The sequence below is a fragment of the Chrysemys picta genome, chromosome 5 (assembly GCF_011386835.1).
Source record: "Chrysemys picta bellii isolate R12L10 chromosome 5, ASM1138683v2, whole genome shotgun sequence".
Classification (NCBI taxonomy): Eukaryota; Metazoa; Chordata; order Testudines; family Emydidae; genus Chrysemys; species Chrysemys picta.
The window spans coordinates 25,192,917-25,208,324 of record NC_088795.1 but is presented as its reverse complement, the minus strand read 5'-3'; the positions used below and the strand labels follow the sequence as shown (position 1 = coordinate 25,208,324).

Genomic DNA, 15,408 nt, shown 5'->3' with positions numbered 1-15,408 from the left:
ACAGAGCAAAAATGTCTCTGAACTAAAATAATACTACTGGCTCATTTCTCTTTGCTATAAGCCACAATATCTATTCCTTTCAGCTTTTTCAATTATTTATTTTATATGATAGGCCTCTAAGGCATGCCACTTCTTTTTTTTCTTCCTGCCAGCTCCAAAACACTGATCAGATTGACTGTGTATTCTCTACTAAATTTCATAATTATAATGCCAGAAGGAACCATTGTGATCATCTAGTCTGACCATCTGTAATACTCAAGTCATAGAAGTTCCCTAAATTAATTCCTGTTTGAACTAGAGAATATCTTTTAGATACTGCGTTCAGGATTGCAAATCATTTTAAGACACATGACTGTGGCAAAGGTCACAAAAATCAGAAAATAAGGTCTGAATTATGGTTATATATGACATAAGTGTATAGTTCAAAAGAGGCCACTTCTACAGCAGCAACAGGGATACAGCTTTCAGATTAGCACTACTGGGTTCACTGTAGCAATCTGTATAAATGTTTGAAAGGAGTGTACTTATTTGTGTTACAGTTGTGCCTGATGCCCTTATTGAAATTGAGACTCACTCTGTGCTTGTATATGCCTGGCACAGTAAAGACAGTCCCGCATTTGAAGAGTTTACAATCTAAATAGAAAAGGTGAAAGACATGCGGAAAAAACAGGATTTTATTATGTTTTCTGGTTGTGGAGGAGAAAGCCACTCTCTCTTTTCCCTTCTTTGTAGCTATTGCTGAAATTGACATAATCCGGTTTTTAAATACCCCACCTCAGCATTACCTATATCTCACTGGTACCCAGGCATGCTATTATTAAAATGTTATGGCAATAAAGTAAGGGAATTATCCAGTTTCACATGAAATAAGCAATGGCCAAAACGTAAGAAATGAAAAATGCAGAGGAGTTAGGAAGTTGTTCATACTTCTAAGAGGAAATGAGAAACCACCATTATAGCAGATACTTAAGTTACATTAGTATTAATTATGTATTGTGGAGAACAGTTCTGCAACCTGCAAAGAATCAGGATGACTCAAGTAATCTTTTTCTGGCCCTACTGCTATTTATGATTGTTATCTATTGACTGCATTTTCTTGAGCTATGCCAATTTGTATTACAATACATATCTGAAACTGTGAGACCAACTGCACTGTACTGAGAATGTAAAGAGACCGGGAGAACTTATCTGTGTAAGTTGTATTTACCAATTATAACTGGAATAATATTGTTTGACATTATTTCTTATAAGATAATGGTGATCTCTTTCAAAAGGTGTTTCCAGCACAATGCACAGAAAATGTAGCACTCACTGTCAGGCCGTAGCGAGGGATGCTGAAATAGTTCAGCCAGAAAAGCCAAGATGCGATGCTTGTGAGATTTACCAGCAAGCCAGAGAAAACCTACAAACAGTAAAGAAACAGTCAAAAGTATGTCCTGAGAATTTTGCAGAGTCCTGAGTCACTTTAGATCGTGATATGCTTAGGGCTTGTCTACACTTGAAACGTCCTTCCCTCCCTTGCACCCCCAAGGCAGTAGCTAGGTCAACGGAAGAATTCTTTTATGGGTATTGTCTACAAAGGGACTTAAATCATCTTAACTACATGGCTCCTGGGTTTGGATTTTTCACACCCTGCATGAAACAACCTAATTTTCTAGTGTAGACCAGGTCTTATTTAGTGTACAGAAATAATTCCCATTAGTGTTAAATGTACACATGCACAATGAGTATAGAATCCTAAATCTGGGCCTGATCCCGTAGGCTTTACCTGCTCCCTGTCAATAGGAATAGGATTAGGCCCTTTGTTACGCGAGATGTTTAGTTGTTCCATGGTCTTGGACAGCAAGGGAAGAAATGCACTGGAGTTGTATTTGAGGCAGAAGTTTACTTAGAATCTTTTCGGGACAGTTTCTTTCTACCTGGAGCAATAGTGGCCTGCTGGGCCGTCACTAGTTTTTTGGCAGGAAACAAAGGATTTTCACTCAAAGCACAGGTCTTAAGCCTCCTCTTAAAGCACGAGAGTCCTAAGGAACACGAGCCTTTCTCTGGTCCCCAGCAGTAGGAAAGCCTGGAATCTCCCTCAAGTCATACTATAGCGAGTTGGAGCTTCCCTTTTCTAACCTTTGACATCCTAAACTAGGAAGAACTCAAGAGGGGAAATCCAGCAGTTCCTCAGCAACAATCCTCTGACATGATTTAATTATAGAAATAAAAGGCCTAAATCTTGGTCAAGACAGGCAATGGGTAAAAATATAAACAAAGCTGGCAGAAATTACCACCGCCCTGGAAAAGAAAAGCTCCGTAATCTGCTCTGGAAGAGCAATCCAATAGATTTTTCTCTTTATAGGTAAGAATAATCCATATCGGAGGGGGACAAAAATAATCATTGAGTTCAAGGACTTTGATTAGGCTCTGGTGTATTCCACAGAATCTTCCAAAAGCTTTCCTCCCTCCTGCAACACTACCAGCAGTTACACCCCTACTTGCCAAGGCCATGCAAAATAGTCCCATTCAAGTCATGTAATTCTGCAGAGGTAATAACGCCTAAGGAGTCAGAGACCAATCTTACCCCTCAAACGCTAGTCACTTGCAAAGCAATGGGGAGCCACTGCTCTGGGCCACTTTGCCTTTTTTACACCTGCTTACTTGAGCTGTCTCACTTTACAGGAGATGTGTCCATAATGTGATCTGATATCAAGAGGAAGGATTAGGCAGTATTCTTAAAATTCCAGAGGACTCTGCTGATGTGCTTCAAAGCCCATATAAATAGTTTTTTATAAACAAAGTACTTACACATGGCATTTCATTGGCATTTCTTTTGTACAACAAACATTTAAGAGAAAAAACAAAAATGTATCACTTACAATCATAAAAACAAAGCAAATATTTATGAGGAGATTAGCGACAGCCACAACATCTTGTCCCGTTGCTATAGCCAGAGCCATAGAACTGGCTGTGTAGGCGACCAGTATAAGGGTAACCATCATGATAAAGAAGGCTCCAATTGTTGGCTTGAAACCTAAGAAATGGGGGTGGAAAAAGTCTGTCTGTCTTTTCCTAGATTAGGGTTTTAATGTGTACTATGCACATACCTTTTTGTAGTACCACAGTACATAGTTTGCTTTTATTTGCAGAAAAGGAGTATTATCAACCATAAAGTGTTCTGTCCTACTGCATGAACACCACTTTAAAGAAAATGACTATCTTGGATTATAATAGGAATTCAGAATGGAAACCTATATCCATTGTACCTAAAGCTGAGTCAATTCAAAGGCCAAACAAAGAAGTAGTCCAGCTGCAGGGAAGGAGTAGTAAGGTCATCCTCCCTTCCTGCATGCTAAACAACCTCTTTCAAATGCCTGCTCAAAAACCACTCCTTTGTCTTGTTTTCCACCCTTGATTTTTTACTCTCATGCTATCTACTCCTCTATATACTCTACTGGTCTATACTTTAAAATATCAGAATCTATAAATCACTGTATAATATTTTCATTTGTATGCGGTTTACTCTCTGCCCCTTCTGTTGTCTGATACCCTTCTAATCTATGCTTGCCTAATTTAGAGCAAGATTTTTATTTTTTTACTTTCATTCATGGTGAGCAGTCCTACTGATTTGATCGTATTAGACTGTAATCTTGTCAAGACAGGGATGATGTTTTTTTAATCCCTGTTAAGTGCCACACAATGGTACTGTATTGTTTATTATCATGAATAGTAATAACTGGATAGATCCTCAGCTGGTGTAAATTGGTGTAGCTCGATTAATGTCAGTGAAGCTACCCAATTTACCTCAGCAGCAGATCTGGTCCAATCAATTTATTAACATAGTTAACTTGCAGAAAAGTCAAGTTCATTAATACTCTTGGGTCTCTTGCTCCATAACCATTAGATTAGACAAATCGTAAAAAGGCATACACAGAATTTGGGAGGAATGCATAAATCAGTGTAAAAGCTTACCAAAGCTAACTTCAGATTTGTATTAACAGTAAGTAGCTTCAAAACAATCTATTTACCAACCTACTCCCCGAATAAAGGTTTTCTATAAGCTTATGCTAAAGGGAGGAAAAAAATAAAAAATGGGACAAGGACCCCATAAGGAAGAAGTGCAAACAGACAACCTGTGGATAACTGAATTATTTGCCAAAGGAAAGAGTGAATGACCATAGTTCATTTTGATGCAGCTTTCTTTTACAGGATACTTGCCTATTAAGAAATAATTTATACAGGTGAAGATGATGCTTGGTAAAGTCCTCATGGGTATTAAATCAGCTATTATCTTTGAGAAAAAATATGCAGATACTCTGTAGTAACCACTGATATATTCATGTCTAGAACACAGAAATATATATGTATATTATAGATTATATTTCAGTAATAAAGCAATGAAGCCATATAGACTGGGATTTTCAAAGCAGCCTAAGGGAGTTAGACACCCAACAGCCATTAATTTTAATGGAATCTGGGCACCTAAATCCCTGCCATGATCTATAGTGATCAACTTACATTTTAACAAACACTTTAAAGATCTCCTGAAACCTTATAATACAGGGTACATAGGAGTACTGATTGAGCTTCTCTTATTGTTCATTATTTTGTAGCTTAGGGTACGTATCGGCGGGTAGCAATCAATTTATCCGGGATCGATATATCGCGTCTCGTTAAGATGTGAGATATCGATCCCTGAAGGCGCTTACAGTCAACTCCAGAACTCCACCAGAGCGAGCGGCAGTAGCACAGTCAACGGGGGGGCCGCAGCCGTCGATCCCGCGCCGTGTGGACCCCAGGTAATTTGATCTAAGATACTTCGACTTCAGCTACGCTATTTCCCCCTCTCCCCCCCCCCCCCGTGTAGACCAGCCCTTAGTTAAGCACTATATTAATCATCTGATCTTTAATCTAAACAATCCCACTTTCTTCAATCTATTTTCATATGAAACTCTTTCTGTGCCTCAAATCATTGACACCTTCTCTGAATCCACTCTATTTCTGCTGTAACCTTTTTGAGATTGGATGACCTGAGCACCCTATTCCATCCTTTGTGATGAAGACAGATGCAAAGAAATCATTTAACTTCTTTGCAGTGTTTATATTCCTTAATTGTTCCGTTTATTTCCTTTCAGTCTAGTGGATTTATTGATTCTGAGATATACTTACATATTTCCTTTTTTGATTTTATGTCTTTAGCTATTTGCTTTTCATAACCCTTCTTAGTCTTCCTTATTTATAGCTTACATTTTTATCTTCCATAGTTTATGCTCCTCTTTATTCTCTTCATTTTTTGATTCATACTTTACTTAGCTTGAATAACCTCTTGAACTTTGGTATTTGACCATACTGCTTTTTTCTTGCCCTCCTGGTACTACTTTTAGTTAGGGAGATGCATCGCTTCCATGAATTATGAACTGCTTAAGCAAGCTCCATGCTGAGTCTAGTGTTTTTATCCCTTAATTTTGACTTTAGAGTCTTTTTGATTATCTTCTTCATTTAAAAAACAAAAAAAAACAAAACCTCCTTGCTCAAGTTTAGTGTCACAGTACTAGTTTTTGGTATGATCCCTTTCCTACAAATGTTCAGTTTAATTATTTTGGTGGTCACTATGACTTAGTGGTTTGATTATAGTTACTTCTTGGACCAGCTCTTGTGAGTTTCACTTGGGACTAAATGGAGAAAAGCCTGTTTACGCTTATCTTTGCTGCAGAGTTCATTTGGTCTCTTATTCAGGTGTTGATCCTGTCCACAAACAGAAACATCTTATGCGAGTTGGTAGTGCTTTACACCTGAGCTAGCTGAGCTATAGGCTAAAGCCCAGAGACTTTGATACTGAGGGTGGTAGCCCACCGACTGCACTGTGGATACAGACTTTTTTACATGAGCCTTAGAACAGTGGTTCTTAACCAGGGGTACACAGCAGTCTTGCAGTGATACAGCAACTCAACTAGATATTTGCCTAGGTTTACAACAGGCTACATAAAAAGCACAAGGAAAGTCAGTACACACTAAAATTTCATGCAGTGACTTGTTTATACTGCTGTATAGAATATACACTGAATTGTAAGTACAATATTTATATTCCAATTTATTTACTTTATAATTATATGGTAAAAATGAGGAAAAAAGCAATTTTTCAGTAATAGTGCACAGGGCCGGATTAACGCAGGGGCTTTAGGGGCTGCATCCCAGGGCCTCAGGCTAGGGGCGCAGCAGGGCTCAGGCAGGCTGCCTGCTTGCTGTGGCCTCATGCCGCTCCTGGAAGTGGCCAGCTGCTGGCACGTCTCTACAGCCCCTGGAGTGGCGGGGGAGGCGGCTCCACATGCTACCCCCACCCCCAGCACCATCCCTGCAGCTCCCAATGGCCAGGAACTCGCCAGTGGGAGCTGCGGGTGTGGTGCTTGCAGACATGGGCAGCGCACGGAGACACGCTGTCCCCCTCCCCCCCGGGTATGCAGAGATGTGCCAGCAGCCGGCTGCTTCCAGGAGCGGCGTGGGGCTATGGCAGATGGGCAGGCAACCTGCCTGAGCCCTGCTGAGCTGCCTCTGGTAAGCGCCTCCTGGATGGCACCTGTACCTCACACCCCCTCCTGCACCCCAATCCCCTGCCTCAGGTCAGAATCCCCTCCTGCACCTAACTCGCTCCCAGAGCCCGCACCCTCACCCTCTCCCGCAGCCCAGCCTGGAGCCCCCTCCTGCACCCAAAGTCCCTCCCAGAGAAAAAGTAATATAACAGCTGTTCTAAGGTAAGAAGTAGGCTATTTTGAATTAACTTAACTATATTCTACATGTTTTAAGCCTAAAATGTAACCACAGAACGGCTTTGTTTATTAAAAGGCAAGTTTAGTATAGCGTTAATAGCCTCGATGCCATAATTGTGATCATTTTGTTTTAAATTAGGAAAAAGGGGCCCACAAAATCACAGGAGAGTTAATCTGGCCTGGCTAGTGTGCTGTAACACTTTTGTATTTTTATGTCTGATTTTATAAGCAAGTAGTTTTTAAATGAGGTGAAACTTGGGGGGTCCTCAAGACAAATCAGATTCCTGAAAGGGGTATAGTAGTCAGTCTATGATTCTATGAATCTTTCCAATCAGAGTTGGAAGGGACCTCAGGAGGACATCTAGTCCAACCCCTTGCTCAAAGCAGGACCAATCCCCAACTAAATCATCCCAGCCAGGGCTCTGAGATAGGTATATATCTCCATATAACATCCTCCTAGTGAAAAAGTGTTTCCTACTATCCAACCTAAACCTCCCCCACTGCAACTGGAGACCATTACTTCTTGTTCTGTCATGTCTAGATCCATCCTCTTTGGAACCCCCTTTCAGGTAGTTGAAAGCAGCTATCAGATCCCCCCTCATTCTTTTCTTTTGCAGACTAAATAATCCCAGTTCCCTCAGCCTCTCCTCATAAGTCATGTGCTCCAGCACCCTAATCATTTTTGTTGCCCTCCGCTGGACTCTCCAATTTTTCCATATCCTTCTTATAGTGTGGGGCCCAAAACTGGACACAGTACTCCAGATGAGGCCTCACCAATGCCAAATAGAGGGGAATGATCACGTCCCTCGATCTGCTGGCAGTTCTCCTACTTCTACAGCCCAAAATGCCGTTAGCCTTCTTGGCAACAAGGGCACACTGTCGACTCATATCCAGCTTCTCGTTCACTGTAACCCTTAGGTCCTTTTCTGCAGAACTGCTGCCTAGCCGCTGAGCACCTAGTCTGTAGCAGTGCATGGGATTCTTCCAGCCTAAGTGCAGGACTCTGCACTTGTCCTTGTTGAACCCCATCAGATTTCTTTTGGCCCAGTCCTTTAATTTGTCTAGGTCCCTCGGTATCCTATCCCCACCCTCCAGCGTATCTACCACTCCACCCAGTTTAGTGTGATCTGCAAACTCGCTGAGGGTGCAATCCACGCCATCCTCCAGATCATTAATAAAGATATTGAACAAAACCGGCCCCAGGACCGACGCTTGGGGCACTCCACTTGATACCGGCTGCCAACTAGACATGGAGCCATTGATTACTACCCGTTGAGCCCGATGATCTTGCCAGCTTTCTATCCACCTTATAGTCCATTCATCCAGCCCATACTTCTTTATCTTACTGGCAAGAATACTGTGGGAGACCGTATCAAAAACTGTGCTAAAGTCAAGGAATAACACATCCACTGCTTTCCCCTCATCCACAGAGCCAGTTATAGTGAGTGAGAATCACTGTCCTAGAATAAGCATTTCTAAGAAACGTGTTTAAAATATCAAGGAATTGTTTCTCTAAACTTTATAACATTTGATTAGTTTACATGTGAGCAGCTGATTGTGGCGAGAGAAAGTTGTATTTAAATTCTGCATCCAGCCAATAAACCTTACAGTAGCCTCACTCTTCTCAAATGGTATCTGTGACAGGGCCTGAATGGCCTAGGGAAAAAAATTTAATATTTTCTAAAATTCCCCTAATCCTGTTTATAGTCTGCTTCTCCTTAAACTGCTACATCTCCATGAAAAATGTGTAGCCCCAGTGACTTCCTTCAATCCCTCTTCCTGAAGATAGGTGTTTTGCCTAATCAGTCAAGAAACAGAAACACCACCACAGCTTTAAAAGTTGTTCTATGTTTCTCACACTTTAACAATGCCATATTCCTCAGCTGTGAAAATCAATTACCTGAAATCTAGATTGCTGACACCATAGATGTGAAAACTGACTTCTTTTACGCTAGTTGGCAGTAGAGTTTTTGATCGTATCTATTAAACGTATAACAATGACAACCAGTTTCTGGTTTGAGAGCTATACTTCTATTGAGAGAGACTAGTAATCAGGAGTAATACTGTGGGGGACAAAGTGGTAGTAATCTATTCAAGCTCTGCCTCCAGCTCCAGAATAATTGGGTTTTTCTGTTAAAATGACAAGCAGACAGTTATCAATGCTCATATTCTCATTATCATTAAACTTTTGAGTTAATACCATACTTAAGAGCTGGGATAGTTCACATCTATCTTAGAACCAAATGCTAAGCTGTGCCTTCAGTAACAAATTCATCACTAGACCCTAAAGATGACTGATAGATAGGGGCAGTTAGTGTATAAGTTAAAGATAAACTGATACAGCATCAAATAAAACAACATGAAATGCTTTCTATTACACAGGGATTTACCTACATAAATATCTTTTTTTCTGTGACAAAAAGTTCAATCGTTGTAACACTGCTCAAACACTGATTGGTGGTCAAAAAGAATAAAGCACCAACTCTGTGGAAAGAACAAACAAAAGCAAGAAAATTAGCTATGCAAATAGCTTTTTTAGCTAATGAAGGAAGGAAGAACATTTATCAGAGGGAGATGGGTATAGTGTTACTACATGAAAATGGAATAAAGATGCAGGAAGCAAATTAACTGTTTACTGGAACTAATCACCTTTTGATCTTATGTTAGAAAACAGTCAAACTTCTGGCTGAGGACAGGCGGAAGCTGCTTCCAATGTAGTCCATCAACTCTCTTTGTTGTATATACCCTAGGTACTGCTCCGTGTAACATAACCTTATGGATCTTATTAAACTCCTTAGTGCAGGGACTGTCTTTTTGTTTGTGTCTGTGCAGTGCCTAGCACAATGGGGTCCTGGTCTATGGTCTCTTGATGCTACCATGGTACAAACAAACATTGTTTTCCCTCTCTCACAGATACTTCTTAAAAATGTAATTTATTTTCTACAGTGTGTAGCTGTCTGCTTGCTCTAGCACAAGAACAGAGGCTAAGTAAAAATCTAAACAAAATGAACTATACAGTGTGATTTGTATGCCCTATTAAAATGTTCAGTTCCCATGTTTACTAACCTGTTCTGAATGCCACTGGAATCATTTTTTATTCCAGAGAAAATGGCTCCTACAACTACTCCCAGACCAGTTGTAATACACAGCTGAAAGAAAAATCAAGTAAGAATTTGCATTTTATTTCAGATAATTATAATTGAAAATTATAATAACTACAGTAATAACCTAACTAAACAGCAACAGCGGTTACTCATTAGTGAAGTGACAAAAATGTTTTTACAAAATACTCTACAGTATTTTATTATATTCTATTTTCATTCTTTGTTCTGACGAGAGTAATGTGATTTTAAAACCAACACGAATTATACATTAACAGAATTTTTGTATCGCTGTTCAAACAAATTTCAATAAATTCTTAGACTTTATTTGTGCAATTTCTATAAACAATTTAATGGTAGAAGATGTATGGCTAGCTACTGTACAGCTCAAAGATGGTAGGATTGCTTCAAACAGATATTAAAACTGATTTAATGAGAGGGATTCAGATATATGCTCCCTACTGGAAAATAAACATCTGGTTCATTCACTGTTGCCTCAAAAATCAGACACAAGATCAGTATAGAAAATATGTAGAGTAACCAAAGTAGGTCTGCAATGAAAACTATGACAGCAATGAGAGAAAATAGTTGGCATTCTGGAATCTTGCAGATGAAAGCAACATGAATAGCATCTACAAAAAACTGAAGTGCATCTGTGGACCAGGAAAAAAAGGAAGTGTGACACTCAAAGCAGATGATATAGGAAGATAAATTGACAAATTTGAAATTATTTCTTCCTGGAGAGCTCTCTTGGGTGGCATCAGAAGCTTGCCACCAATCATTCTAAGAGGTCAACTGATCATATAAGCAAGATAAAACAATTCCAGCTTTAACATTTTTTGAGAAAAATCAGTAAGTCTATATATCCGCTCAAAAGTCACTCCTCACTAGGGGCTTCTGGATGTCTTCATTATGAAAATAAAAAATTTAACCTAGTCTTTGACGGTTATTTGTATCTATCTGGGAATTTGCAGTCAGGACAAGTGTTTAAGTTGTGATTATCTTTCCTCTGTATCAGAAAGAGAGCAGAATATAATATGGAAATTACAAGGAGACTTGCTTTCTATATATCTATGGTTAATGCTTTCATAGTTTTATAAATTTAAGACCAAAAGGGACCATCGTGATCTTTAGTCTGACCCCTTGCATAGCTATATAATATCACCCAGAAATTCCTGCATCAAGCCCAGTAACTTTTTAAAGGCATCCAAGCTTGATTTAAAGATTATAAGTAATGAATAATTCATTGTGATGTATGATTATAATATGACCATATATATCATTCTTGCTGTTATATGAATGCAACAAATCTTATATCAGGTATGTCATGTAAGGTATCAATGGAAAAGTTACAATCTATTAAATATGATTATCCTGTTTGTATACATATATCATCCTTTCACCTGAAGTTATGAATATTGACTATATATCTGTATTACAAATGTGTTTGCTCCTGAGGTAACACCCACAAGGTAGTTGGCATCCAGTCTAGCCAACACATTGTGAATGGACCATTCAAGTTGATGGCCCATTAATTAACATAATTGGCCACAGAAAAAGCTTATCCCCCTTTCTGATGACATTTTAGCCAGAATATGGGGTAATGACTGCTCCTATGATTCATCAAAGCATGCAAGGGCATGTGACTAGCTCACGTGACCCTGGACTCCATCTTGTGCCTGTACTTTTCCACAAACTAAAACTGAGAGCTTTCCCTCCACATGGGAGAAAGCATAAAAGGCCCTGGAAGCATCTCCATTTGGACTCCTTCCTGCTCTGATCTCTGGACGTACACTAAAAGGAACATTCCAAACAATGGGCCGAGGACCTTCCAATCTTTTTGTAAATTACCAGAGATTTTACAAGCCAGCAGTTTATTCCATCACTGCTACAAACCTGATCCAAGAACTTTGCAGTGAGTGTATGTATTTGTTTTCCTTGACCATTTTAACTCTCCCCTCTTTCTTTTCTCTTAGAAATAAACCTTTAGATATTAGATACTAAAGGATTGGCAACAGCGCGATTATTTGGTAAGATCTGAGTTATATATTGATCTGGCTATGTGGGATTAGAAGAACCCTTTGATGAAAATGGTTTTAAATAACCACTCATCATATAGTCTGGTGTCTGGGTGGTGAAAGAAGGGCTGGGATGCCTAATGAGACTGCATTTCTGACTTCTTGTTAACCAGTGTGGTGAGACAGAAGTTTACTTTTGTTATTGGCTTGGTATAGCTTATGGAAGAATAACCACCAATTTGGGGGTGAGTCTGCCCTATTTTCCAGCAGTTTGTCCTGAATCTGGTATTGTCACCTGTGACCCATTGAGACACAGTGACATCCACCACTCTCCTTCGATATCTGCTCCAATCACAAGTAGTAGATACCTTCTCCTTGAGTAGGTACTTATAGTCTGTGCTCAAGTCACCTCTTAGCCTTCTTTTCAATAATTAAGCATGTTGAACACTTGAAGCTCTTAGCTATAAGATATCTTCACACTTTGAATCATTCTTGTGACTCTTCTCTGAACATTCTGCATGTTTAATACCAGAAGTGGAGATAGCATTCCAGTTATGGATTCACCAATGCCATTTCCATATTGCCCTGTTTATAAATTTAAGGTTCTTGTTAACCCTTTTAACTATAGCACTGCACTGTGAGGTCACATTCATGACCCATCTGTCCTTTTAAGGGGCCTTTCCTGGACACAACTCTCCATCCTATACATACAGTCTACATTCTTTGTTCCTAGATCCTGCAGTTGGCGCTGTTAAAATGTATGTTACTTGACTGTGCCCAGCTTACCAAGTGATCCAAATTGTTCTGTATAAGTGACTTCTCCTCATTATCATTTACCACTCCACCAATCTTTTTGTCATCTGCAAACTTCATGAGGAATGATTAAGGCCATTAATAACATTTTTGCACAGTGTTGAGCCAAGAATTGATGTCAGGAGAATCCCAGTAAAAACACCCCACTTGGTGATTCTCTAACAATTATGTTTTGAAATCTACCAGTTAGTTTTTAATCTATTTAGTGTGAGCTATAATAATTTTATAGTTCTTATTTTTTAAACCATAATGTTATGTGATATTAAGTCAAATGTCTTACAGAAGTCTATTACATCAACACAATTATCTTTATCAACCTGTGAAGGGATGTATAGATTAATCCTTTCTGGCTGAGTTTAGGGCTTAAGGGAGCCTGAGAACTCTGTTAACCTAACCTGGAATAACTGGGGAGGATGTGATCAAGTTGAGGGAAGAGATTAAAAGAAAGAGTACAGGGCAGTCAGAGGAAAGAGGCCCCGATGAGAGCATAGGTAGAAGTCCTCTCCAAGAAGGGATGGGACTTTAAAGGAATCTGGCCAGAGAGTCAGGTCCTGAACATAGGAAACTGTTGGAAAAAGCCACAAAAAAGGTGATCCATAATGGCTGTGCAGCAGCCTAACCAAACTCTAAACCTTCTCAAAGCATGATAGCACATTCCTCGACTTTTGATATACACATATTGATTGGCATTAGTTATATTTCCATCTTTTAATCCTTTATTGCTTTGGCAATAGGACTTTTCAATCAGTTCCCCCAACACATGTCAAATACATTTCTTCACAAAAGTCATTAGTTTTCAAAGAAGTGCTCAGGCAGCCCCTCTAGAAATACACCTTTAAAAACAAGTTGCCCTTTGCCTGTTCAATGTCTTATTTGTTGATATTATTTTAAAAGAGCCTCAAATGTTTGTTTAAATACACAGCTGGCACTTGGGAAATTCTAGGAGCTATCGGACTGATTGAAGGGTGATAATTCAGCCACTAACCATGAGAATCTTCATATTCGAGGAGCCCAGAACTGAGAATTTAAGATTGACAAAGGCTTTCTTATACTAGATAAAAACTAGTATCCCTGCTCTGCTGATGAGGAACAATGGTAACAAAAACTCCTAACATAATACAAACCAAAATGAGAATAAAACTCATTTTTATACAAAAAATAAATTTTCAGAGTTTGGTTTACAAAATGTGTATTTCTAATATTTCCAGCTCAAACAAATATATTCAAAAATAGTACTCGTTTAATAACTATAACAAAGGGATCTTTAATAAACTAAGTGCAGAGGAGGGAGCAGAGACATTGCTGAAGTGAAGAGAAACCTCCTTCACTTTTGTACTGAAACAATAAAGCAGAAAAGAAATCACTTCTAAACTATTATTTCTTTCAAATGCTAGGTTCAAACAATATTTTTTTTTAAAGTAGCAACTTTGTGCTTGTAACAAGAGGTGTATTTTAAGCCTATTCAATAATGGATCTGGGGGGCGGGGATTGAACCATATTAATAATTTATTTCACAGTAAAGCCCAGTAGAAAGGATGTTAAAGCCTACTTGATCCAGAACAATCCAATTATTGTTAGTTTTAAGCCAATAGTAACATGAATTTTTCCAACAGATAAAAAAGTATGAATGGCTTTAATGACATAATCAGAATGATGAAAATTTGTACATGATTATTTCTTAATATGTAGAAGCAAAAAAAAATCAGCAAAAATGATGGTGTCAGGCAGTTCAGTCATGGTTAAACATGAGGGATGTATGAGTCTTAACACTATAAAGCATTTCATACATGGTACCATATCACTAAGAACCTGCTGAAAGGACCAAATGTCAGGGATAATTCAGCCGCTAAGCTAATTGTAGTGGAAAACAAGGATCACATCAAGACCAATTTGGAGAGGATTAGCAAACACAGCTTAGTGAACTGTGTACCATTTATAGAATGTATTTGAAATCCATTCCTAATGAGGTTTGGGAGATAGAAAAGATTGTGAGAAAGAAAGTCAGGACCATTAACCCTGGAGTATTATAAAGCTTGAGAGTATAATTCTTGTCACAAGATCAAGCTTTTACAAACCAATTATTAGGGATATCCATAATATCAACATACAGATATACATCCAAAAACCTTTTAACTTGAGAGATTCTGAACAGATCTCCCGTATGCTGGTGATCATAGTCTTTTGGAAAATGTTTGCATCATTGTTGAAAAATGCTCACAAAGGTTTGATTGTGTCATTTAAGCACAGTTCAGTGCAGAGCAATGCAGACGTGCATTTAAGCACAGTTCAGAGATGCACTGGGCCAATGAGAGCACCAAAGGCATTCAGATAGAATGTGTACTGGAGCTCCTGGGCATGCAGACTCTGCATATGCAATACTTCAGTGCTTTGTAGGGCGAAGCCTACTCCCTTGCATAGCTGTCCAACACTGTTGGTCAGTGCTTAAAAAGGGCAGAGCCATGGCCTCACTTCCTACCTGCCCCTCCTCACCCTTTTGGAAATGGAGTAACATGGGAGCAGTCCCTGAAATCCCCACTTTATGGGGCTGCAATTCTGCCTGATCCTTATATGGATTATGCAAGTGAAGGAGGGAAGGCTTCTTGTGCATCCCTCTTTTCACTGGACACCATTGTAAGGATCAGGCTGAATCTGGCCAAAGTAGTGGTGGGACATATCAGTGCATACCATTTATATTACTGTATTTGTTGTCATTAATCTATCAATTCT

The 15,408-nt window shown here is 39.1% G+C and overlaps 1 protein-coding gene across 1 annotated transcript in view; it reads right to left on the bottom strand.

Annotated features, from left to right (window-relative positions):
- Positions 1–15,408, bottom strand: part of LOC101933505 (broad substrate specificity ATP-binding cassette transporter ABCG2-like) — a 37,474-nt gene that overhangs the window by 1,571 nt on the left and 20,495 nt on the right. The window contains exons 10-14 of the mRNA XM_065597528.1: positions 9,816–9,898; positions 9,144–9,233; positions 4,204–4,328; positions 2,865–3,019; positions 1,313–1,402 (exon numbers count right to left, since the gene is read on the bottom strand). Coding sequence (XP_065453600.1) covers positions 1,313–1,402; positions 2,865–3,019; positions 4,204–4,328; positions 9,144–9,233; positions 9,816–9,898 — 543 coding nt within the window. The remainder of the gene's footprint in view (positions 1–1,312; positions 1,403–2,864; positions 3,020–4,203; positions 4,329–9,143; positions 9,234–9,815; positions 9,899–15,408) is intronic.